This window comes from Magallana gigas, chromosome 3 (assembly GCF_963853765.1).
Source record: "Magallana gigas chromosome 3, xbMagGiga1.1, whole genome shotgun sequence".
NCBI lineage: Eukaryota > Metazoa > Mollusca > Bivalvia > Ostreida > Ostreidae > Magallana > Magallana gigas.
In genome coordinates, this window is record NC_088855.1 from 5,733,960 (window position 1) to 5,758,361 (window position 24,402).

The 24,402-nt window shown below is 35.9% G+C and overlaps 2 protein-coding genes across 5 annotated transcripts; one reads left to right on the forward strand and one right to left on the reverse strand.

Annotated features, from left to right (window-relative positions):
* The first annotated feature begins 96 nt into the window (after window positions 1-96).
* On the forward strand, window positions 97-15,389 carry LOC105343591 (protein Jumonji-like). Of its 4 annotated transcripts, none has more exons than XM_034479901.2 (22): window positions 97-248; window positions 700-821; window positions 1,342-1,655; window positions 1,991-2,184; window positions 2,501-2,649; window positions 2,933-3,283; window positions 6,889-7,489; window positions 7,705-7,928; window positions 8,108-8,178; window positions 8,372-8,456; window positions 8,585-8,710; window positions 9,368-9,526; window positions 10,047-10,142; window positions 10,320-10,441; window positions 10,616-10,686; window positions 11,087-11,201; window positions 11,317-11,425; window positions 11,649-11,831; window positions 12,152-12,276; window positions 12,769-12,946; window positions 13,377-13,481; window positions 13,827-15,389. In XM_034479901.2, exons 2-22 carry the CDS (start codon window positions 720-722, stop codon window positions 13,932-13,934), a joined length of 3,588 nt encoding a protein of 1,195 aa, XP_034335792.2. In that variant the 5' UTR covers window positions 97-248; window positions 700-719; the 3' UTR covers window positions 13,935-15,389.
* Window positions 15,390-15,665: 276 nt separating this feature from the next.
* LOC105331588 (cysteine desulfurase) lies at window positions 15,666-24,399 on the reverse strand. The gene is made up of 13 exons (XM_011433847.4): window positions 24,207-24,399; window positions 22,138-22,235; window positions 21,669-21,785; window positions 21,348-21,485; window positions 21,160-21,258; window positions 20,505-20,598; window positions 17,926-18,060; window positions 17,667-17,824; window positions 17,405-17,510; window positions 17,026-17,107; window positions 16,819-16,902; window positions 16,571-16,660; window positions 15,666-16,245 (listed from the first exon to the last, which is right to left on the reverse strand). Exons 1-13 carry the CDS (start codon window positions 24,343-24,345, stop codon window positions 16,182-16,184), a joined length of 1,404 nt encoding a protein of 467 aa, XP_011432149.3. The 5' UTR covers window positions 24,346-24,399; the 3' UTR covers window positions 15,666-16,181.
* Between the last annotated feature and the right edge of the window lie 3 nt (window positions 24,400-24,402).

Sequence of the window (24,402 nt, forward strand, 5' to 3'; positions counted from 1 at the left end):
TATTCTTTTATCTAATATTACTGAAATCATAACCACATTATTTTAATATCAAAATTTTACAACCTGAAAATGATTTTAGCTAACCACTTGAAGGATAAGAAGAGTTTCCGGTAGACCGGAAGCACATGATATTTGTTGTCAGTTTTGGTTTTCTTTCTGCAAACAAAGACTGGAAGAGGTGGTTCTATGCCATTTAGCAGAAGAAGATGATGCATTCAGTTTTGTGAATTGATTCTCGGTATTACTGGGTAAATATGTTTTCAAAGATGTAAAGAAATCACAAATGCCTTTAAAATACTGTTCACTACATTCATGTATAGCACATTATGCAAATAAGCAAACAGCTGTCATAGGTGGATCTATAGGAATGGAAAATATTGATTGATGAAATCAAAACTAATTTCCTCTCATTTATAATGTTAGCCACAGTGTTATATCAGCATTAGTTTGAAATTAACGATATGAGGATTTATGTAGCATTGATTCTGTCAGAAACATGGAATAAATATTAACAAATCATTGTGTTCATTAATACAGAAACATTTTAACAGGTATACCACATTCAACTGACCTGGTATCTGACACACGATAACTTAAATAGTAAATACCAATGATATGTCAAGACAATAACCCATTGTTAAGACAAAAAAAACCCACCATTATTGTAACGGAATAATCTCAAGGTATTTTTTGCTGTAGATTTATGATAGAAATCAGAGATGGTTGGGAGGAGAAGTTCAACAGGGAACAAAAGGTCTCCCATAGCTGCAGAACCAGCTCTTGCCAGCAGACCAAAGAGAAATATTTCACCCAAAACCTATGTACGTATTTAATGGTCTTACACAGTAAATCTTGAGGTAATGCTTTCAGATAAGTATACTAGCTGTACCAGTAGTGTGCAGTAAGACTTTATTTAAAATGGCCAAGTGCAGTCGTTTGCATGAACTATTAGATATCCATACCTGGTTGGTATGTAATGCATGTTTGACAGATGGTTTTTTATTAAAAATACAGTACCAAAAAACATAATCTAAAGCAGAGAGTCTGCATGAGTCTAGACTATTAATGTTTTTTATCTGGCACAATTGCAAGAAATATTTTTTATACCATAATTGTTGGTTATGAAGTTCATTGGAGGATTGATCAATCATTGAGAAGTAGTAATCACCATGTCATTAGACCTTGGTGAATGTAAGAGCTATATGTTATTAAATCTTTTTATTACCTGTTATCTAAGGTCAGCAACCAGATAGAGAAACTTTTAATGAGTTAATGTTAATGATATTTATATGTATTGTAAGATTATTGAATTACCTGTTTCCTTTCACCTTGTAAAATTAGGATATCACCGCTGGATTGTCTTGGAAAGAAGAACGAGAACTAAAGAAAGCATTGTATGCATCATTACAAGAATCAAAGAGACCTTCAACCCCCAGACCAGGAAATGATACGCCAACTGAATCAGACAATCCTGACAATGCAAGATTTAGACCAATCAAAGTTAAAAAGACATTATCCAGGAGGACCAGAAGTTCCAGTTCGAGTGCACCCTCTACCCCTGTGACAACCTGTCAGTCAGTGAGCTGTGTGGATGAAACGAGTCAGGAGTCAACCATGTCATCAGTCACTAGTGTATCAACTCTCGACTCAAAGAAGTAAGTCGTATCTTAAACATGTGAAGTAAACCGCCGCCATTTGTGGCATTATGATTGCAATTTATATCATTTATATTACAAAATTTACATCATAACACACGGTAGATGGTTTTTCAATTTATTGTTTTCTAAAGGAAACAGGAAATTGGAACTAATGTTTACACCATGTATAGAATTAAGTTGTTTCATTGAATAGCCTTTTTTTAAAATATTGGTTGATAACAAGGAATGAAAATTCACATAAAGGTACCAAAAGTGATTAATGATTAAATGTCAAGAGAGGATGCATTTCAGCACATATACCTAAATGCTTCAATGATTTGATCACAATCTAGAACTAAGGTCCGTGCTCAGAGGAAGTTTGCTATGAACCAGCCAAACAACATTCAGACCAATTCCAGTACCAGTGTCCCGTGCACAGAAACAGGTGTCACATCAACATCGAAGACCGGCGAGAAGACGTCTTCTACTATTGTTTTCCCAAAGAGAGCAAAGACAGAAGATTTCCTGACTTTTCTTTGTCTCAGAGGTACAAGATATCAATCAGATTTAATCAACTTTCTAGTTTTAAATACTTTTGTTCACCTTTATTTAAACACTAGAGAAACATCCACCAATTTTATTTACCCTTAGAGTAAACAAAAATGTACCCTTGTTAAAAAGGCTTGTAAATTGATCATTTACACTAGAAAACTGTTTTGAATCTTAACAGTAATATTGCAAGCCGCAACTAGCAAAAGAGATATATATGGTGAATTGGAAAAACATAAAACAAATGAACACTTCCTGGTGACCTCATCATAATTATTGTAACCAGTCATGATTATATTCTGTTTTTTTTACAGGTACACCTCTTTTGCCCCCTCATTTGGACTTTTTTAACTACAGTCGCTATGACAACAGTCTGACCAATGGCCGTAATGGTAGAGACACTTCTCCCTCGTCCTCCTCCACCAGCCTCAGTAATGTGACGGAGGATCACATGTTTACACCGGTCAGTGTTTGTGTAGTACCAGTACAACGTATTACAATTAATTCTTGTATATATGTACATGTTATAAATTGATTGTTCCCCTCACTGTGGAGAATGTGAATGATTTCAATTTGCAATATGTAGGGATGACAATTTGTTTGGATAATAACTCATTAAGTGTTACATTTTCATTATCAATGCAGAAATTAGATTTTGATATAATTTTCATGTTCACTTTTTGCATATATATACTGAATCTAACTGTTCATTCTCTTAGTATTCAGTAAATTCAATATAACTTTAGGTAAATAAGTTCACCACTCCATGTAAGAAGGCTGCCCGGGCCAGTGCTGGCACCCCTGAGACTTGCCGTGGACTGGCAGGAGTGAAGCGGATGGACAAGTCTCCAAAAACCAAGTCCCCGCTGGCCCGCCGAGGAAGGCCAGCTAGATCCCTGAACATTACACCAGTAAAAGTGTCACCCTCCAAAGAAAGATTGCCAGCCAAAGTGCTCAACACTAGGCTCGAAAAAAGAGGGCTCGGAAAGGCAAGGCTGGCCTCCAAACGGAAAGCAGTGGCCACCCTTACCCATCGAGCATCACCTGCCAAACTCAAAGCCCACCCCGCAGAGGAACAGCAGAATGAGCGTGATAAGGTAACTGATGGTGTAGGGTGTCGTGACTCAGTAGTATGTAGTGTGCATGGTAGAATTGGGGATGGCACAAGTAAGTGTGTGGAATGTTCACCCGTGTATAGTTCTCACAGAGATGCTTCTCTCGCCAGCTTCTGTATGTCTAACCATCTGCTTCCTCTTGTTCCCTCCAACCTCTCCCTACTCCACAAGGAACACATCTCTCCTCAGCTGTACCCTGCCTGGCAGGGAGATATTGTGGGTAGGAAAAAAGAAAATCCCTCACAAATACTTACTGATCACAACCAAGAGACTTTGCCATCAGAAGCTATTCAGGATGACCAAATAACAAGGGATTCCATGTTGTATGCCAATATGCTACATGATAAGAAAAAAAGTTGTGAAATGATGGCAACTCCTCTTTCTGCTGATGATGTTCAGTTTGCCATATCTGCTGTTCAGGATTGGAAGACAGAAGCAGAGGACCAACAAGACATTTGTGTCACGAATCCACAACTATTGTCAGAAAATCAGATAGAAGTGTTGGCTTATAAGGTACCCACAATCATGGAAGAACAAGTAGCATTTGCTGAAGAGAAGTTACTAGAAGCCAGCCTTGGTACCAGAGGACAAGTTTGTCCTCAGGAGGAAAATTCCCCTCTGCTGATACAGACAGATAGCACAGCAGACTTGGTTCAACATAAAGAGCAGCAACTCAAGGATGCTGAAAACCAAAACAGCTTACCAGCATTAACTGAAATGTTTATTCCAGAAAACCAAGACAATTATCAGTCAACAACAGCTCTCCCTATGACGGAAGCGAACACGACAGGAAAAGTTGTTGAGTCCTATTCCTCTCCTCTTGGGGACAGGTTTTTATTGAATCCAGAGTCAAATTTATGTGAAGTTTATCGAGACCAGTTGTATGATACACAGAAGTGTCAAAAACCATCAGAGCAGATACATGAGCTGAATTCAGAGATAGTTACAATAAAGGCGGCAAATGCTAATAGCAATATTCAAGGTGACAGTGTTTTCCTAAGTCAACAATCTACAAACACATGTATCAGTAATTTCAATTCACCTCGCACTAAAAATCTTATTGATTATGGTGAATATGATACTCCCCTGGACTTAAGCTTACCAAAAGAATCAAACCATAAACCCCAATCTTTAGAGCAAGGATCAGAGCTTGTTGACCAAGAATTAAATAACAATATCAGTATGTGCGATCTAGATGTTACTCGCATCACACTAAATTCTGGAAATGTTCCTCAATTTCTTAAAAAAGGCACCACCACAATAAAGGTAGAAGATGACAAAATAATCATCAAACACCAGTCTAACCGAGAACCTAATGACGAAGGTTGTACTGAGGGCCAGGGTGTCAACCTGAAGGTCATGAACAAGTGTGTGGATAAAAGAAAGGTCAAGGTCATTGTGCCATGTTCTATCATTATTGGGAATTCTTCCCCGAAAGTGTCTGTCATAAACAGCAACAACTATGCTGCCATACAAGAACTGCCTTCACCACAATTTAGAAGAAGCAGTGGAGATCAGACAATTTCACTTGGTCAGTACTCGGACATTGCAAACCAGATTAAACAGGAGGTAACAGAAGAGCCTGAGCAGATGGAACCACTCACAACTGGGAGTTTGACCTTAAAGAAACCTTCAAGGACAAAATTAGATGCCATACAGCTGGGTAGTAATGTCTTTTCTCGTCCTTCAGAGAGGCCTCGGTTTGTCTGGAAGAGTAGCAAATTACCAGTCTTTGATATCATGCAGTCTTCTGGGGAGACAAACCTGTTCTCAAAATCTAAGACACAGCGATTTACTGATAGTTCCAAGGAAGAATCCCCCATTGGCTCTCCAAAACAATTAATGCCTGATCTACTACAGAATCTCAGTAGCAGTCAGAGCTCTAGAAGTAAGAGGTGTAAGAGATCTCCATCCACTGCCATAACTACAATTTCTAGCAGTCAGTACTACAGTACTTACACCAGCAAGCCATTTCTTCTGCCAGAGCAGGTCCAAAAGACACCAACAAACAATAGAAATGGTAATCCATTAGATGATGAGAAAAATAACATTGATATTCCATCAAACGAGAAGACATTTGGAGCAGAGTTTACCTTTAGAGTTGATAGTTATAAGGAATGTCTGAGCAGCATGACCCAGGCTGAATACAATAGTAATCCATCTTGTACCCGGCAGTGGCCTCCAACTGGGTGGAAACAGTGCATGCATCCTGAGATTCCTGACCAGAACAACAATACCCAGGGCACTGAAGAAAATGGAGAATCATCAGAGGAGGATAGAGAGGAGGATAAGGAGTGTCTACGGATACATAATCATAACTCTTCCTCTTCACAGCCAATCAGTTCCATTGAAACCAACCAAATTCCAGAGTTAAAAATTCTACAAAATCCAACAGAGGAACGTAGCTGTAGTATACAGAACATATCTAATCAGCCTTTTGATGAGAATCAGAATATTTCTAAACATGATGAATACACTACAGGAGGAACATTGTCAGAGAACAGATCTAGCTCTGTTCCAAAGACAAATAGTCAATTTAAAAAGAAGCTGTTCCCTTTACCTCCAACTATTATGTCTTCATGGTATTACTAATGTGTAGTCTTGAATGTGTGTACACATGCTTCATTTCTAGTCAGTGCTAACACTTTATCACCCCTTGATTAACCATCCTTTTAGGAAATGCATTATAAATGTGTGAATCTCGAACAGTGTTATCTTCATTGGTCACTATTGTATGCAGTGTATTTTGTACTCAAGATGTAAATTTTATTTGCATTATCAGAGAAAATTTTGCAAGGTTTGTAATAATCATGTTGAGCAAATATTTCTTATCACAAACCAGTCTGTTCATGGCTTGATTTGTATAAAACATTTTAAAAATTTTTGCCACAAACCACTTTATCCCTAGTCAATTGCAAAAAAAAATTGTTCTGAAAAATAGGTCTTTTAGTAAAAGCAACAAAATAATATAGAAATTATTAAAGAATAAAGGGTTATCACTAGCCAGACAAATCATTTTCAATTAATGTTTAATCATCCATATGAAATCTGAATCATGTAATGAAATCTTTTTTAGAATTTAATTTTAAACAATGAAATGTGTTGTTTGACTGGTTAAAAATCAAGTTACAAATAAGATGATATGGATTAAAGAATTAATAGCTGAATTACAATATCTAATAATTTGAAATAAGGAGAACTTTTCAGAACATTATATGTTTCTCTCTATTCTATATGCATGCTAAAATTAACTTTAAAAATAGTACCACCCACTTGTACATAGATGTATCAGAGTATATTACATGTAGATAGGCCTATGTGTAACTGTGTACTGGAGAAAATTTCCTTAGAATATAACATTAATACTTTGCATGGATGCTTATACATATTGTGTGTCATGTTTGTTTGTTGTTACCATTTATTATAGAGTTTCTTATTCATTTTAAGAATTTAATGTGCAAGTTACAGTGCTTTTTCCTCAAATAAAGGATATTTTTGCTAAAAGTATTATTTTGTGATTTAAAACAAATTTTGTGTTGTTTAAAGTTTTAACTATTTTAAACAGATTTTTCATTATTATTACATAGCCATCTAAATCAGTGCCTAAATTGACCCAAGATATCCCAAAGAAACGACCTATGAAGTCGAAACTCAAGAAATCAGCAATGACACCGAACGATTTCATTGCAATGCGGTTACCAAGGAGACAAGCTAAACAGAATGCCCTCAAGTTTTACATGGAGGATTTGGAAGATGTCGAAGACCGTTCCAACTCTGACGATGAAGTCACCTTCCCTCACAAACGAAAATTTGAAGAAATAATGTCAGAATCTAATAACCTCCCTTTAAAAAGTTCTCGATTAAGAAAAATAAATAAAAATGCTCTTAAATCAGTAACTCATGGTAGACAATTATTACGAAATAGGTTATCGTTTCATAAAAACTTTGTAAGCTCTGAGAGAAGGAGTACGAGATCTTGCAGTAAGTCTAGTGATTCCAATGATAGTACTGATCTAAAGAAAAAAGTCTCGCAGGATCTTGCTATTAAAAGTGTTAAAAACGATAACGATAAAAGCCATACAAATGTCCGTCCTGTTCGTCAGCAGCGAGTTACCAGATTGTCAGAGTCCAGCACTCATCCAAATTCAGATACGCCACAAGAACAACCAAAGACAAGAAAAAATAGCAGTAAGTCTGTGTGTGTGACAAGGTGGTATGGGTCACCTGTAGATATTAATGTGGATAAAAGTCTCTCTTTATTGTTATTAAGATAGTCATTATTTAGAATGTTTTCAAAAATACTCTGGTGTTTTATTTTTAGGAGCTGTTTTCATTTAAATAATTATTTACTACCACTGAATAATTTCATGTTTATTTATTTGCTTGCTGTATTCTTGATGTAGTTGGGGGAAGGACCCTAAGACTGCGAGACCCAGAGAGCCCAGTGAAGTCCCTGCGGTCTGAAGCCCCGCTGTCACCCCGCGAAGTCTCCACCAGCCTGACAGAGATACCCACGTTTTATCCAACAGAGGAGGAGTTTCAGCGCCCCCTACATTATATACAAAGCATTGCTCCCCGGGCTGAGCCCTTTGGAATGTGTAAAATTATCCCTCCTTCTAGCTGGAAGGTACATGTACTTCTGTTTGTGCAGTAAAAAAAAATGTGCATCAAGAACTATCAAATGAATGCTACTCTTTCTTATTTCAACTCTGCTTTAGGACCTAAGTGAGATTGTGACTCTGCTTAACTGTTGATCATTTCTTTGAATTTTCCTCCATATGTAATTTTATCTGTTTTATGTCACAGCTGGAAGGAAAGATCAGTGAAGATACCAGGTTTACATCACAGAAACAGTTCACCCACAAACTGTACAAAAGGTAGCTCTTTATGGTTAGGGGTCAGTTTGATTGAAATAGTCACAGCACAGATGTAAATTTATATGAATTGACAATTGGAGTTAGTGGTCCCAGAAGGGCTTTACTGTTTCATATATAGAATACTAGTATTTGTACAATTTAGTAAAAGTGTGTAGAACTTAATTTTACATGTATCAACAAATTTATTTTGAAGATTTGGTCCAAATGTGGAGAAGTTAGAGTGTATCAGAAAACACATGGAGGTCTTAAATCCAGATGAACAGTTCCAGATTCCAGAGGTATCAGGAACAAAATTGTTTTTTTTAAAAGTACTTATGTCAGTAATCTTGGTCTCTGTTTATGTTTTTGGATTATTTATCAGTTTATGTATGGAATATTTAATTATTTGTTTACGTCTTTGTTGTAGATTGGTGGTGTGGAGCTGGACATTTGTGATCTGGATAGAACCATCCAGGAGTGTGGGGGGATGAGGCACGAGGTGGAGAAGAAGAAATGGGCCCGGGTGGCGGACACCATGAATGTCCCAAAAATGGTAGGTTACATTGTTAAACTGTTCCTCAGGATAATCCTTCTAAACAAACATGTCACCTGGATTAAACCTTTCAGATTAAATTATCTCAGTTGTAATTTGTATCAGATGCTATTATGACAAAATCAGATGTTAGATACATTCAGTCATAACAAAAATACAATGAGAAATTGTTTGAGTGAGATGTAAAATATACCAGGTACATACACATGTACATGTAGAGATCTACATGTCTTTCAATCCAATTAGGAAAGTGAAATTAGATTCTTTGATCTGCTTTCCTGGTACTTACCATAGATCGCAACTCCAAAACTGAAGCAAACTTATGATTTCAATTGTCTTAAAAGAAGATACTGTGATTCCTTATTAAAGGTGAAGAAATAATATTCGTGTAAAATCACAAGAAGCAGCTCTCACGGAGTAATCTCACTTTTTTTCAGACAGTTTTGAACTATTTGAAATTATATAACAAAAAATTAGTGCTTTTAATTTAATATATTTGTGATTTGATACAAAAATTGGAGTCATGGAATAAAGTACTCTTGTAAAATAAGGAATTTACAATAAGTAGGGTTTTCATGTCAGTTGATCTGACCTAATTAGAAAATAAAAGGACTTAATTTAATCTTTGAATTTTACATGACCATCAATATGTTACAGGCACAGGACCGCGGTACTAAGCTGTACGATGCTTACTGTAAATTTCTGCTGTCCTACAATGACTTGAATGCAGAAGAAAAATCAAAACTTCAGAGCCAGGTCAAGGCTGAAAGAATGAAGGTCAAGAGGGAAGACCAGGAGGAGGACTGTATCATCAAGGTAACAGACACATGGCGTTGTGTATGATGATGGCGTTTTATACTTGTATTGGAATACACATTTATTTTTATTATACTTTCATGTTAAATACTGAAATCTGATTGGTTTAGATGCAGTTGATAATCCGTTCTATTACCCTCGGCATTAGCAACACACTAGGCAACGGGTAACACAACGAATCGTTACATGCGCATAAATTATGCACGTACGATTCGCCTAGAATTCACGTCATTCATAAAAGAAAAGTTTTCTTTAAAATTAAGGCATTCAGTATGATAAAATAAATAGTGCCTGTTTAGGACGATAAGAGTTGAAATTGACACCCCTCGAAAACCATTCTCAACCTCTGCTTTGCGTTAGTTGACAATGGTTTTCTCGGGGTGTCAATTTCAACTCTTACCCTCCTAAACAGGCACTATTATATACCGACGCGAAGCGGAGGTTGACAATTGTTTTCTCGGGGTGTCAATTTCAACAGGCACTATTTATATAGTGTAACATTATGACTTTGGTAATTCAGGGAAAGAACATGTCACTGGGGCGGTTTATACAGATGGCCAGAAACACAGCTTCCCACCACCAGAGGGAGCTCTCTTTGTCCACAGAGGAAACGGAGGTAGGGAGGTCAAATTAAAGCATGTATTTATTAAGCTTTTGGTTGCATATCATTACTTATAAATGTATCCAATATTGATTGAACAGTATTTATTGTCAAGCTGGGGAGTAATTGGAATATGAAATGATGTCGCACTCATCAAACACCAGATGAATACTTTTGATGTGTTATTTACAGAAACAGTTTTGGGAGATAGTCCACAATAGAAGCAGACATGTAGCTATACATGGTGGCCATGTTGATACCAAAACTCAAACCTGTAGTCTGTTCCCAGTCAAAAAAGAGAACCAGTATTCAAGGTGAGGGCCAGCGAATTGCACCACTGCTTACATGTTCTTCAGATAAACTCAATTATTGCCATCAATGTGATAATTAAAGACAGCCAGATAAGGTTTCAGCAGAATTGTTGATTTCTAAATTCTAATAAAGGAAAATTCCAAATAAACTCTTCACATTAATATTTACATTTGTAGGCATCCCTGGAATCTGAATCTCCTCCCACAACATCCTCTATCTCTGCTGAAGTACCTAGGACCTGTACCTGGTATGTCAGGGTTCTTATTCGAGCACTTGTTTCAAGTCAGGCTTGTTCTATTAGCACAGCAATAGGTTCAATGGTTTATTGACATCACACTGTAGGCATACAGTCAAAATGAAATCAAATCACAGAAAAAAGAGTTTTATAATATAAAGGCTATAACATGCAAGACAATGTTATAAAATATAGAACTATACTGGGTATGACATGTCAACTGTATGTACTAATACAATATTACAAATCTAGCACGCTCTATTAGGTTATAGATATTTAGCAGCTGTTCAAGAATATATTTCTTTGTTAAGATATATTTTTGATAGACTGTTAAGATATATATTTTTGATAGACTGTGTGTGTATTATGAACACTCGTAAGAATTTGATCCCTACATGTATGTTTACTACAGGAGTAACGGTCCCCACTCTACATGTGGGCATGCTCTTCACTGCCTCCTGTTGGTCCACCGACATCCATCATTTACCCTACGTCCAGTATCTACACGGCGAGGCTGATATTGTGTGGTGAGACATCCCAGACATTCACTTAGTTCCTAATGCTGTTTCCTATTCCTCAGATGACATGTACATAATTAATTGATTATCCTTACTTAATGCTGGCGTGAATGTCTTGCTGTAGGTATTCTGTCCCATCTCAAGAAGAGGCCAAGTTTAAATCTGTGATGAAGGAACTCATTCCTACCCTAGTCAGCAATTCACCACGGTGGCTCAAAGAGGACACAGCCATGGTTAGTGACAAGTAATTGAAGTTGAAATTGACCATTAAAATTCTGATTTATATACTCTACTGATACATGTTTTTATGCTTAAATGTCGTTCTCCAAAAATTTCAAAGAATGCTCGAATTAATAGTACCTCCACTCCTTGCCTCCTTCCATTGAGTTACTCTTACATCATTTAATATTGTATCAGTAATTGCTGTCAACATTTGTTGTATCTTTCTGTCAACAGGTGCCCCCTGAGATCCTCCTACAGAAGGGTGTACACTTAAGCCGCTGTGTGCAGTCGCCCCACCAGTTTGTGGTGGTCTTTCCCCGGTCCTACACAGCCACCATCAGCTGTGGGTACACACTCGCTGAGTCCGCTCACTTTGCCACCAAGGACTGGATTCAACTCGGCCTTAAAACTGCTACGGTAGGATATCTCACAGAAATTGAAAAACATATTTATCAGTGCTGAAATGCCGAGAATTCACATATGATCAAATACAAAGAGTTCTCTGAAAGAAGGGAAAGTATGTTATGTACTTGAAAGAACATTGTCAGTGAAGGATATCATGGAGGAGGAGTAGAGGGAGTATACAGTGTTCATAATGAAAGTACAGTACATTTGAATATGGAATTTAACAAGTTACTTTGTGCTATTTCTGTACATATCTGATCAATATTTTATCTTGATAAAGTAAAAATGTTCAAAAGAATATATATGATTCAACAGTTTCTGGAATATTTCAGACTCTGCAGATGTGTAAGGAGCCTGAATTATTCTCCATGGATGAACTGATTTGTCAAATAATGGAGGACACCACGGCATCATCTGATCTTCTCAGGACCATCATTCCTTACTATGAACAAATTCTGTAAGTTTTGAACTGAAACAACAGTCCAAAAGTTTTAGTTATTGGTTATTTTGTGTTACAATAAAGCAGTTTCTTCAATGATTCTTTTTTCCCTTTGGTATAACATTATTCCTGTCACCATATACTTGTACAAATCTATCCATTATAGACCCCTTCACAGTAAATATGGTAGTGCTCTCTTGCAGAGCAAATTGATAAGTTTTGGCTACCTGGTAATTTAAAGTATTGTACACATAAATTACTTAGATTAAACAATTGACGTTACCTTACAATTCACCAAACTATGTCATTTTGACTTGCTAAAGAGCAGAACAGCAGTTACCATGAAGGGGTCTATTAAGAATAAATCTCTACCTGTAAGAGAATTTAAAATTCAACATTCATAAGCATCAGTTTTATATGCAAAAATCTTGACTGATATATACTCAATGACTACATGTTCAATGCAGTCATTTTAAAATTTCATTGTTTCAAATCTTATTTTCATTTCAGACAGAGAGAGTTGTCACACAGGAGGATGCTCAGTGACCTTGGAGTGACCTTGGGAAGGAGGATGGCAACACCCACCCACACTCGTCTGAGTCAGTCAGCCTCCCGGCGAGCCTCCTTAGACTCAGAGGAGGTCACAACCCGGTGTGAAGTCACCAAGAAAATCTGTTATCTCTCACTGGTAAGTACAAAAAATCTATTATCCCTCACTGGTTAGTACAAAAAATCTATTATCTCTCACTGGTAAATCAAAAAATTTGTTACCTCTCACTGATAAGTACAAAAAATATGTTACCTCTCACGGGTAGGTCAAAAATTCTGTTAACTCTTGCTAGTAAGTACATAAACATCTTTTATCTCTCACTGATAAGTATAAAAAAAACTCTTATCTTGCTGGGACGTACCAAAGAATTTGTTTGTTCTCACTGGTATGTACGAAAAAAAAATGTTAACTCTACTGGTAAGTACCCCCCCCCAAAAAAACCTGTAATTTCTCAATGGTACTGGTAAGTGGTTAACAGGAGTTGAGATTTTGTTTTTTTCTCATGAAGTGTTTATTTGTCATATTTACTTTTGTGGTTACATGATTGTCCTGGTTCTGACTTTAACAGCTGATGAACTCAACCACTGATCAGACATACTGCTTGGAGCAAGGGGTGCTACAGGCACAGAAAAAGAGAAAGTCCAAGTTCTGTTTAATCTATCGGTACACAGAGGTTGGTATAAATACACCTGTCAGCTAGATCGTAGAGACATTTATCGTTATTGTAGTGGTTAACCTATTTTTGTATCACCAAAACTTCATTTTGTGAATAACAAGTTATGAGTTAGTTTGTAGCAACTACCAGTAATTACTAATTGTCATGATCAGGGCTATGATAATAATATTGAGTTGAGAAAATACACATTTAAAGATATATTCACTGAGAGAAATACAGGGAAATGATAAGGTTATAGAAAAGTGTGTCTCCTGATGGTAAATAATGTAAGATCAGGACCCCCCAAACAGATGTAACTCTAATAAGTCATTAACGTAAATATCCATCATGTTTTACTTTTAGGAGGAACTGAAAAAGATTATGGAGGATGCTAAAACCAGACTAACTGCTTTGTCACCTCCAGAGCCTGCTCCTGTGCAGAGGAGAAAATCACGAAAATCCGAGTCTTAAATGCTACAGAGATCTTATGACTTAATGCTTTTACACTGGAGAAAGTCATGAAAATCAGAATCTTAAACTATGACTTAATATTTTTACTGAGGATAATGTCAGGAAAGTCAGATTCTTCAATGTTATGAGAATCTTATGACTGAATGCTTTTTCAAGGAATCGGAACTTTAAGTTTACAAATGCATTAGATTGAAATGAAGGCTATATCAGAAACAGGATAACGGAACAAAACTGTTCCTTTTGCATCCTGTGTGTTTGTATATACAGCTTCTGAAAGTAATTGTTGTCTATGTTCTGTAGTTTGTAAACTTTTGGTGGATTCTATGGCTGTGGATTTTAAATCTGCATTTGAGTGTCGAAAACCATTTTAGTGGAGCGTTTTTTCAGCGGATAAATGAAAGTTTTTATATACCAGTAACTGGTACATATTTTTAAAAGCATTATTTACATGATCAAATTCATTGTACATTCATAACTGAAACCTTTGCTTTAAAAGCAATTTTTTACTCCTTTATACTTGCACCCTGAATTTTCTACCATTTTATGTATATATATTGCCTTAAAGATGAAATCTTTTTTTATATATGAATAATACATGTGTATCTACTGTTTAGTGTATTTTATCCATTGTATACCAGTACCATACATTATTTAAGGAATGAATGAGCATGCTATATATTAATGTAGAAATGTTTTGTATTTTTTCATTTCATGAGTTGTTTGTTTCATCTAAATCTTAAGTACAGCAAAACCTTCTTGTAACAAGTTTTATTTTATATTATGCACACTGACAACAAACAAGACCCATATCATTCTGTCAATTACTATTCACTCTCAGAATGGAATCTTCCCTTGATTGCAGATATTCTCTGCAGGAAAAAGTGTCTGGCATGATTTTTATGCAATATCTTTTTCTTTGAAAATGGTGTGAAAACCATGCAAATTTCACATTATATGAAATATATATGAGCCACTCTTGCCTGCATAGCAAGTAATTTTCAGTGTTCAGAGAGGCTCAATGTTATGAACGCCAATGGTCACTTATTTGTATACTTTTATATGATTTTTTGTGCATCTTTAAAATACTGCTTCTGGGGAATCAAATTCCTTATAAAAATGATTTTATTCATCCAGAACAGTGAAGGGGCACTCTAGCGGAACAGAAGCCAAAAATCCAAACACCTTTTCTACCATGTGAATTGAAATGGTTTTCAACATATATGTAAATTAATGTAAAATTAGTAGAATATAAAGTTCATTTTTGTTACCAGGGTAATACAGATGAATTGGTTGAAAACAAGAAAATCGGTATTGATAAGACTACACTTTTTATATTAAAAAATTATGTACAATTTCACAAATATTTTTTTAATAGCAAGTGCCCCCAACAGTAACTGCATTCTCTCCAAAGTGCAATGTTGTCAGTGTGATAATGTCAACAAATAAAATGCTGCTAGCAAAATTGTCTGGGTTTGTTGTGATTGTAGATTTAAAAAGTCTTGATACTAAGAGGCACACACTTTAGAATGACCTAACAAGAAACCTTATACCCTCCTTGTCATTGTTTTAAAAAGGGACACAGACACACATTGCCGGATCTCATCCTTTGACAGAAATCACCTTTGACTTGATTTAAGGAATCATTATCATTTACCAGGTATCCTAGAGAGATTACCACTTTTAAAAGAGGGTCAATAAGTCATATGTAGCAGAAATTTTCAATACTCTTCAGAAATTTTCCATCATAATTTATTAGTAATATCAACAACATTGCATACCATACAGCATACACATACAGGTTTGTAAATGGTAGATTCTGATACAGTTATTATCTGTGACAAATTACCTTTAGGCATGACCAAGCCAATTCATTTTAAAAAGACAGACAAAAACACTCTTAAGCTGTTTACATTTGCATGCCAACAAAGTTTTATTGCTGGATAACATTATTTTGATTGATTGGCAAAATATGTATAAATGCACCATTAAATACTTTTCACAGGTACAATGAAATAAATATAAAAATTTTAACACAGATAAACCACTTTGTCCTAAGAAAATGTGAATTTAACAAGTATTCCATGAAATCCTCAGAAGATGTCCAACTAACAACAAAAGATTTACTGTAGCGTGACAGGAACTGGTAGCTGTGAGGATATAAAACAGCACAATAAGTCCACCTTCAACACAACATTACTGGGCCAGATATAGGTGTGGAGTTTGTGTGGAGTGGGCACATCTGGGAGATCAGTGCTGGGACCACTGGATTGTTTTAATATCAATTCCTTCCTGGGACATTTCCCACAGCGGGCTGATAAATCAAAGAAACACACTGAAAACTTATTTTGTGGAATTAATACAAATCAATAGCAGACACATAACTTGCATATCATTTATTCTGTGAATTTACAATTTAAGAAAACAAAAACTAATATTATCAGTAATCAGTTTCAACTTGCGATGTAAATTTCCATGTACAGCTGCACTTTGTGTATATACATGTACATATGCATCTTAGATATCTTATTTGACAGAAGAATGCATCTTGGATATCAGACAGAGGCATATGTCATATATTTGACAATATGTATCTGACAGAGATATGTATCATATATATCTGACGGTAAATGACGTACCTCATTTCTCGCAGCCTACTGACATGTTCAATGCACTTCTCAGCTGTGTAATCAATTTCTGCTTCAGTTGTAAATCGTCCAATACCAAACCTGAAGTCAACATGGTCAAGATACATGTTTGTAAGAATTCATAAACTAAAATAATCCATGTCTTGCACTTTTTCGGTATGGGTTATTTCACAATATAATTGCAAATGCAGTTGATACATAATGATAGTTGTAGAAGTTGATGGTATTTTGTTTCATACCTGATGGAGGAATGGGCCAAATCTTCATCAGCGCCAACAGCTCTGAGTACATAGGATGGTTCCAGGGATGCTGATGTACAGGCACTGTAAAACAAGAGCAGTGTGTAATACAGGGGAAAATAACATACAGCAATGTAACACAGAGCAAAGTGTCACAGAACAATACAGCACTACTTGTAACGTGAACTTTACAGGGAAAAGAATTACCTGCCAGAGGACAAAGCAATGTCCTTCAGAGCCATCAGTAGACTCTCTCCCTCCACAAAGGCAAACGAAAGATTCACACAACCTACAGCAATAAGTACATTTCATCATAATTATTCATAGGACATAATACTGTTGCCGTGTCCTTACAGGTTATTGATATCCCAACTTTAGGCATCGCAAGTGAATATCAAACAAGTATCAGCATGTAAATAATACACCACATAATTTTTTGTGTCCTTACGGAATATAGATATCCCAACCTTAGACAGAGTATGTGCATATCTCAATATCAATTACATTTGTATATCACTAATTTTTATCTTGCTGATGATATTAATTTTTAGTGATGTCACTTATTCATATAAGAACAAATTCACACCTGGATATGATTTTTCAGGATCTCCATTCCTTATCACCATGGGTAGTGCTGCCTGAATTTTGTTCACCAGACGGTCCGAGAGATTCTTGATTCGGGAATGATCATACTACAACAAACAACAGTAATTGTTAGCTGTGTATCTTTAACAAGAACACTGTGATGTTGTTTCATAATTAAAATGTGGCATTTTTGCATTTACAAAGTTATTTTAGAAAATGATCCAAAAAATTTGATCAATATCTTAAATCAATGCATTCCTTACCTCCATTTCCTGCATCGCCACTTCACAAGCAGAACCAAGTCCAACCACCAGGGGTGTGGGAACGGTTCCACTCCTCATGCCTCGCTCCTGCCCCCCACCGCTCTGTGGGGCCTCAATCCTCACTCTCGGACGCCTCCTGACGTACAAAGCTCCAATACCTGTAACAACACAAAGTAGGTGAACCATCAGTTCTTGTCACTTCTTATGCTGGTGATGAATATTCATCTATAATAGAGGGCACCTGTTTGACAATACAAACCTTTTGGTCCATACAACTTGTGACCACTGATGGACATCAGGTCAATCTTCATGTTGTTGACGTTGATGGGGATTTTACCCACGGCCTGTGCAGCATCAGTGTGAAAAAATATCTTCCTAGATCTACACAGCTCTCCTACAAAAAAAAATACAATTGTCTAAGGGCATTTTATTTTTAGAAAATTAAAAAACTTTGCTTCCTTAAAAGAGAGACGGAATGAGAGGGAAAGTTAGCACTATATGAACAAGAATAGAATTCCTGGGTCCCCCGCCGGTCAAGCAGTATACTAGTATACTGTATATTGGAATATTTTCAAACATTCAGGGCTGTTCCAGAATTAAATGTGTGGGGAGGTTGGGAGGAACATTTTTTTACCCCCACCATTTATTTTTTGTTCTATTTTTCCTGTCGAAAATATATCCAAAATACTACAATCTAAAAGAACTTGACCAAAGTATTAGTGGTATAAACATTTGGTATAAATTTAATGAAAATCCGTCAAAATTTGTAGGCATGAGAGCGCTTACAAGGTCACAAAGTCCCATAACTCCAACAAAAAGTATTGACCAATGCTAATTTTCGAACTTGACCAAGGTTATAGTGGTATAAACATTTGGTATAAATTTAATGAAAATCCATCAAAATTTGTAGGCATGAGAGCGCTTACAAAAAAGTGTGATAAATCCGTCACAAAGTCCCATAACTCCAACAAAAAGTATCGACCAATGCTGATTTTCGAACTTGACCAAGGTAATAATGGTATAAACATTTGGTATAAATCTAATGAAAATCCGTCAACATTTGTAGGTATGAGAGCGCTTACAAGGTCAATTTTTGGATAAAAAGGAGTCATTATTGTGATCAAAGTCCCATAACTCCAACAAAAAGTATTGACCATTGCTGATTTTCGAACTTGACCATGGTTATAGTGGTACATTTGTATAAACATTTGGTATAAATTTAATGAAAATCCGTCAAAATTTGTAGGCATGAGAGCGCTTACAAAAAAGTGTGATAAATCCGTCACAAAGTCCCATAACTCCAACAAAAAGTATCGACCAATGCTGATTTTCGAACTTGACCAAGGTAATAATGGTTTAAACATTTGGTATAAATTTAATGAAAATCCGTCAAAATTTGTAGGTATGAGAGCGCTTACAAGGTCAATTTTTGGATAAAAAGGAGTCATTATTGTGATCAAAGTCCCATAACTCCAACAAAAAGTATCGACCATTGCTGATTTTCGAACTTGACCAAGGTTATAGTGGTATAAACATTTGGTATAAATTTAATGAAAATCCGTCAAAATTTGTAGGCATGAGAGCGCTTACAAAAAAGTGTGATAAATCCGTCACAAAGTCCCATAACTCCAACAAAAAGTATCGACCAATGCTGATTTTCGAACTTGACCAAGGTAATAATGGTATAAACATTTGGTATAAATCTAATGAAAATCCGTCAAAATTTGTAGGTATGAGAGCGCTTACAAGGTCAATTTTTGGATAAAAAGGAGTCATTATTGTGATCAAAGTCCCATAACTCCAACAAAAAGTATTGACCATTGCTGATTTTCGAACTTGACCAAGGTTATAGTGGTATAAACATTTGGTATAAATTTAATGAAAATCCGTCAAAATTTGTAGGCATGAGAGCGCTTACAAAAAAGTGTGATAAATCCGTCACAAAGTCCCATAACTCCAACAAAAAGTATCGACCAATGCTGATTTTCGAACTTGACCAAGGTAATAATGGTTTAAACATTTGGTATAAATTTATTGAAAATCCGTCAAAATTTGTAGGTATGAGAGCGCTTACAAGGTCAATTTTTGGATAAAAAGGAGTCATTATTGTGATTAAAGTCCCATAACTCCAACAAAAAGTATCAACCATTGCTGATTTTCGAACTTGACCAAGGTTATAGTGGTATAAACATTTCGTATAAATTTAATGAAAATCCTTCAAAATTTGTAGGCATGAGAGCGCTTACAAAAAAGTGTGATAAATCCGTCACAAAGTCCCATAACTCCAACAAAAAGTATCGACCAATGCTAATTTTCGAACTTGACCAAGGTAATAGTGATATAAACATTTGGTATAAATTTAATGAAAATCCGTCAAAATTTGTAGGCATGAGAGCGCTTACAAAAAAGTGTGACGGACGGACACACGGACGCACGGACGGATGCCCGGCATTTCTATGTCCCCACTCCGCGTTGCGGCGGGGGACAAAAAAAATCAATAACAAGACTGTTCTCAGATTACTGTAAACACATATTTACAATACTTGAAGGACATTGATTGTCAAACATGTTAGCATAGATCTGATTTAGCACATCATTAAATGTACCTTCAGTAAAACATGTTTATTAGTGCCAGGAATGGACAATTTTTCTTTGATAGAAATACCGTAAGCATAATTCCTTATATTATCAATTAAGTTCATGAAATAAAGTCATGGATGAGAATCATTTTGCAGTAAGTGTTAATTCATTATAAAAGTGTTCATTATAACCGTGTTTTACTGTATTCACATACATATATGCTTGACATTTAGCAATATGTTTACAGTATTAGCATACCAATTTCTGCTACAGGCTGCTCAACACCGATCTCATTGTTCACAGTCATCACAGAAACTAGGACGGTGTCCTCTGTCATTGAATTCTCTAGGACCTAACCAAGAGACACAAAGATACATTTACCTGTGAATTCAACTGTTTTCATCAACAAGAAAATGGCATGGTATATGCTTTGATATTTGTATAAATTTATAAAGAACATAACCAATTGCACATCTCAAGAAATTCAGAGGAAAATTTCACACGAAATTCACACGTAAAAAGCATTCAAATGATTTTCATTTGAAGTGAACTTCTTGGTCAGTTTATATGGTATATTTTTTTGCTACACATGAAGTGTGAAGTAACTTTCATGGGAATTTCATGTGAGGCACAATTAGCTATAATGCTATAAAAACGGAAATGTTATCAAGTTTCACAATCGCTTTAGTTTGACAAAATTTATCACCACCTTACTGCATTAACAAAAACACATTTTGGGAATCTTTACCCCTGTAGTATTGTCATAACCCTCAGACAATAATTTGGTAGATGGAAATCATAAATATTATCCCATAAAAAATTCTTGATCACAGTTACCAAACAAGAGTGCACTACTTCTTTCCTACTGACATTCAAGTGTTCCTACCCTTCCCTTGACTCCTGGGCCACTCACCTTGAGATCAATCAGCCCATTCTTCTGTACAGGGAGGTATGTCACCCTGAATCCCTCCATCTCCAAAGCTCTACAGGAATCCAGCACACACTTGTGTTCCTGTAAAATCAATTTAACTTCTACAGGCCCTGGACCATCAGAAATAATCAACGGCTGGTGTCAAACATGGATACCAATAGGAAACTCACTGTTTGTGTTGTGATTATATGGTTCTTCTTTGACTTGTAGAATCGAGCACAACCCTTGACTGCTATATTGTTGGACTCTGTTGCACCGCTTGTAAAAATTACCTCCCTTGGATCAGCACCAATTACCATAGCCACTTGCTATCAAATGACAATTTCAGTGATAATCAATAAAATAAGACCAAAAACAGAATTAAGTGCACACTTCAGTGCACCTATTCCACATATGGTGTTCAGAAAATGCAATGGAAGCAAGCTTCAATTTTGAAATAAACAGCTGATATTTGATAAGAATTTTCTGTAAATTCATTTTATATACCGTACCTTTCGTGCATGTTCCACTGCTGCCTCACTCTCCCAGCCATAAGCATGGGTGCGTGAGTGAGGGTTCCCATACTGAGTCACAAAGTAGGGCAACATAGCATCGAGGACACGAGGGTCCTGTAACATTAATTAAAAATAATCAAACCAGAATGCTGCTGCTCAATGAAAAAGACAGGACAAAAAAATTCCTTCTCCATCAATTACCGATAACCTGTATGGATAATGTCGGATATGTTCAAAAAAAGTTATACATACCAGTAAATGGCATGCTAAAATTGTTGCAAGTAAATAGTATGCAAATGCAGGTATCAAAAGTACCAGTATGTCATTACCACAGAAACACTAACATTCATTTCAATTTTTGATCTTAACACTTGTAGCTATAAATTAACAGTGCACAATTAATCATTATGTAAAGCTAATTTTTATTCCGAAACTCGTCAATTTGTGACCCTGCAATGCAACTTACAAGAGAAGTTGTTGCCTGTGCATCAAGATAGAGAGGCCTGGTGTTCTTGTCAGGCATGTCCTTTCTCTCTTCCTCCAGGTGAGGTATCCTTGGCTTCACTGTAAAAATATACACACACTGGGTACAACCACTTCTCTGTCTACTTGTTTACTTTTATATATACAGTCAAACTTTGTTATCTCGGACTCCATGGGACCCAAAAAAAATTCAATATATGAAGGATACTTATAAATCAAGGTTGACGTGGTTGGGTCTTTTTATTCACCTGGGAATATGATTGTAAAATCTATGGTTTTCAAAATATTAGTGAACAAGTCAACTGTTATTCTCATATTAAATTAGAGATACAAATAATGTGAGACTTGCAAAAAAATTATTTCTGGTTTATTTAATACTGAATGCGAAGCAAGAATTAATGGTAACAAATATATATAAGAAAATCAGTAAAAAAAGAGAGTTGAATCAGGGGTACTATGGGCATAAAAAATTTCTTCCAGCCTGGGTGCCACCATATTGGCCGCTATTTTGTTATTAAAAAGATAGCTCCATCATTGATTGACTGGCACTTATTTATTTAAAATTCGTAAACTCGATTAAAGACTCTCCAACTTTTAAATTAAAGTGGAAACCAAATAAGTTTCAATAGTGCTTAAATCAAGAAACACGATTAGTTCTATGTATGTCTTATCAAATTATCAGATGGAAAATAAAAAAGAAACTGATCTTTTAGATACTGAATAAAGTATTAAAATTTATTACTGGTAGTTAACAAATGAGTTAAATTGATAAAGAATGAAAGAAAAAATAGACTATTTCCAAAGACAAAACTTTACGTTTTACGTATGAAACATGACGTCATAATATAGACTGAGTAGGCGACGTTTAGTTTAACTTTGGCTAATGATTGGAGTAGGGAACCAAGCGGACCATACTGTGTGGGTTTCAAATAAAATTTGTTCTATCAATATCAAACTGCACTTTTTTTAAATCTTCGCTAGGTCCAACAGGCCGTTTTAATACCGAGCGCAGCGAGAGGCGGGCGAAGCCCGCCTCGCGAAGCGAGGATTAATGGTAACACGTATATATAAAAAAATCATTGAAAAATGAAAGTTGAATCAGGGGTACTAAGGCCAAAAAAAAATTCTTCCAGCCATGGGCGCCGCCATATTGGCAGCCATTTTGTTTTTAAAAAGTTAATTCGATCATTGTTTGACCGGTACTTATCGATGTTTGTTGCCCCTAAACTCGATTAAAATGTTCCAGTATTTAAATAGAAGGTAATTTGAATTAAAAGAAATAAAAGAGGACACCAGATAAGTTTCAAAAGTGCTTTAATCAAGAAACACGACTAGTTCTGTGTATGTCTTATCAAATTATTAGATGGAAAATAAAAATATTAAGATCAGGGGACTGAAATTTTAGATACTGAATAAAGTATTCATATTTATTACCGCGGCATTTATATGAACTAAATTGATAAACAATGAAAGAAGAAATTTAAAAAAAGTTCGGAATAACGTAACTCTCTTCGGCTATTTCCGAAGACAAAACGTGTACGTTTTACGTCTGAAACATGACGTCATAATGTAGACTGAGCACGCGACATTTAGTTAAATTTTGGCTTATGATTTGAGTAGGCAACCAGGCGGATCCTACTGTGTGCGTTTCAAATAAATTTTGTTTTACACAAAACAAACTGCACTGCGCTCGGTCCAACGGTCACACCGTTTACATATTATTATCAGTATATGGTTAATACTGAAGACAAAACTTTTAAATCAGCTATCAGTTTGACTGATCTGAATGTTAAATAAGGATCTGTAATATCGTCATTCACATCTTATGTCAATCTCAATGTCAAATTAGGATGTTGGGTCATGGATTGAATGATAAAGTTCATTGAGCTTAGTCTTCCATAGTTCGAACGCTGCAAAACATCCTTCAATAACAACTCGATGCGCAATTAACATTACAGCATCCTGTTAGTAAACAGTCTATAGTTTCTATATATAACAACACGGCATGGTTTTTCATGTTATAAAACAGGTTCACTGCTTGACTGAACTGACCTGCAGCGGCAGTTGCGGCAGACGCCTTCTCTATGTCCAGATGAATTTGGCGAACATTTGGACATCTTTGCAGGCCGCGTGGGAATCGTAATAAACATCTTTGAACCACAATTGGAAAAACTTTCGATGTGTGTGCCATTATGATTACGACACTCTGCTTGTTTAGATTCTACCGGAAGTTGTGCAGAAATTAGAT

What these genes read in the sequence shown, in the direction of transcription:
- LOC105343591 (XM_034479901.2), top strand. Translation starts at nt 720, where the DNA reads ATGGTTGGGAGGAGAAGTTCAACAGGGAACAAAAGGTCTCCCATAGCT. An exon ending in AAAGACAAGAAAAAATAGCA is followed by an intron (nt 7,490 to 7,704) that starts GTAAGTCTGTGT and finishes TTCTTGATGTAG; the next exon opens with TTGGGGGAAGGACCCTAAGA. An exon ending in CCTTACTATGAACAAATTCT is followed by an intron (nt 12,277 to 12,768) that starts GTAAGTTTTGAA and finishes TTTTCATTTCAG; the next exon opens with ACAGAGAGAGTTGTCACACA.
- LOC105331588 (XM_011433847.4), bottom strand. Translation starts at nt 24,345, where the DNA reads ATGGCACACACATCGAAAGTTTTTCCAATTGTGGTTCAAAGATGTTTA. An exon ending in GCAGCCTGTAGCAGAAATTG is followed by an intron (nt 18,061 to 20,504) that starts GTATGCTAATAC and finishes TTTTTTTTGTAG; the next exon opens with GAGAGCTGTGTAGATCTAGG. An exon ending in TTGGCCCATTCCTCCATCAG is followed by an intron (nt 16,661 to 16,818) that starts GTATGAAACAAA and finishes TGTTGACTTCAG; the next exon opens with GTTTGGTATTGGACGATTTA.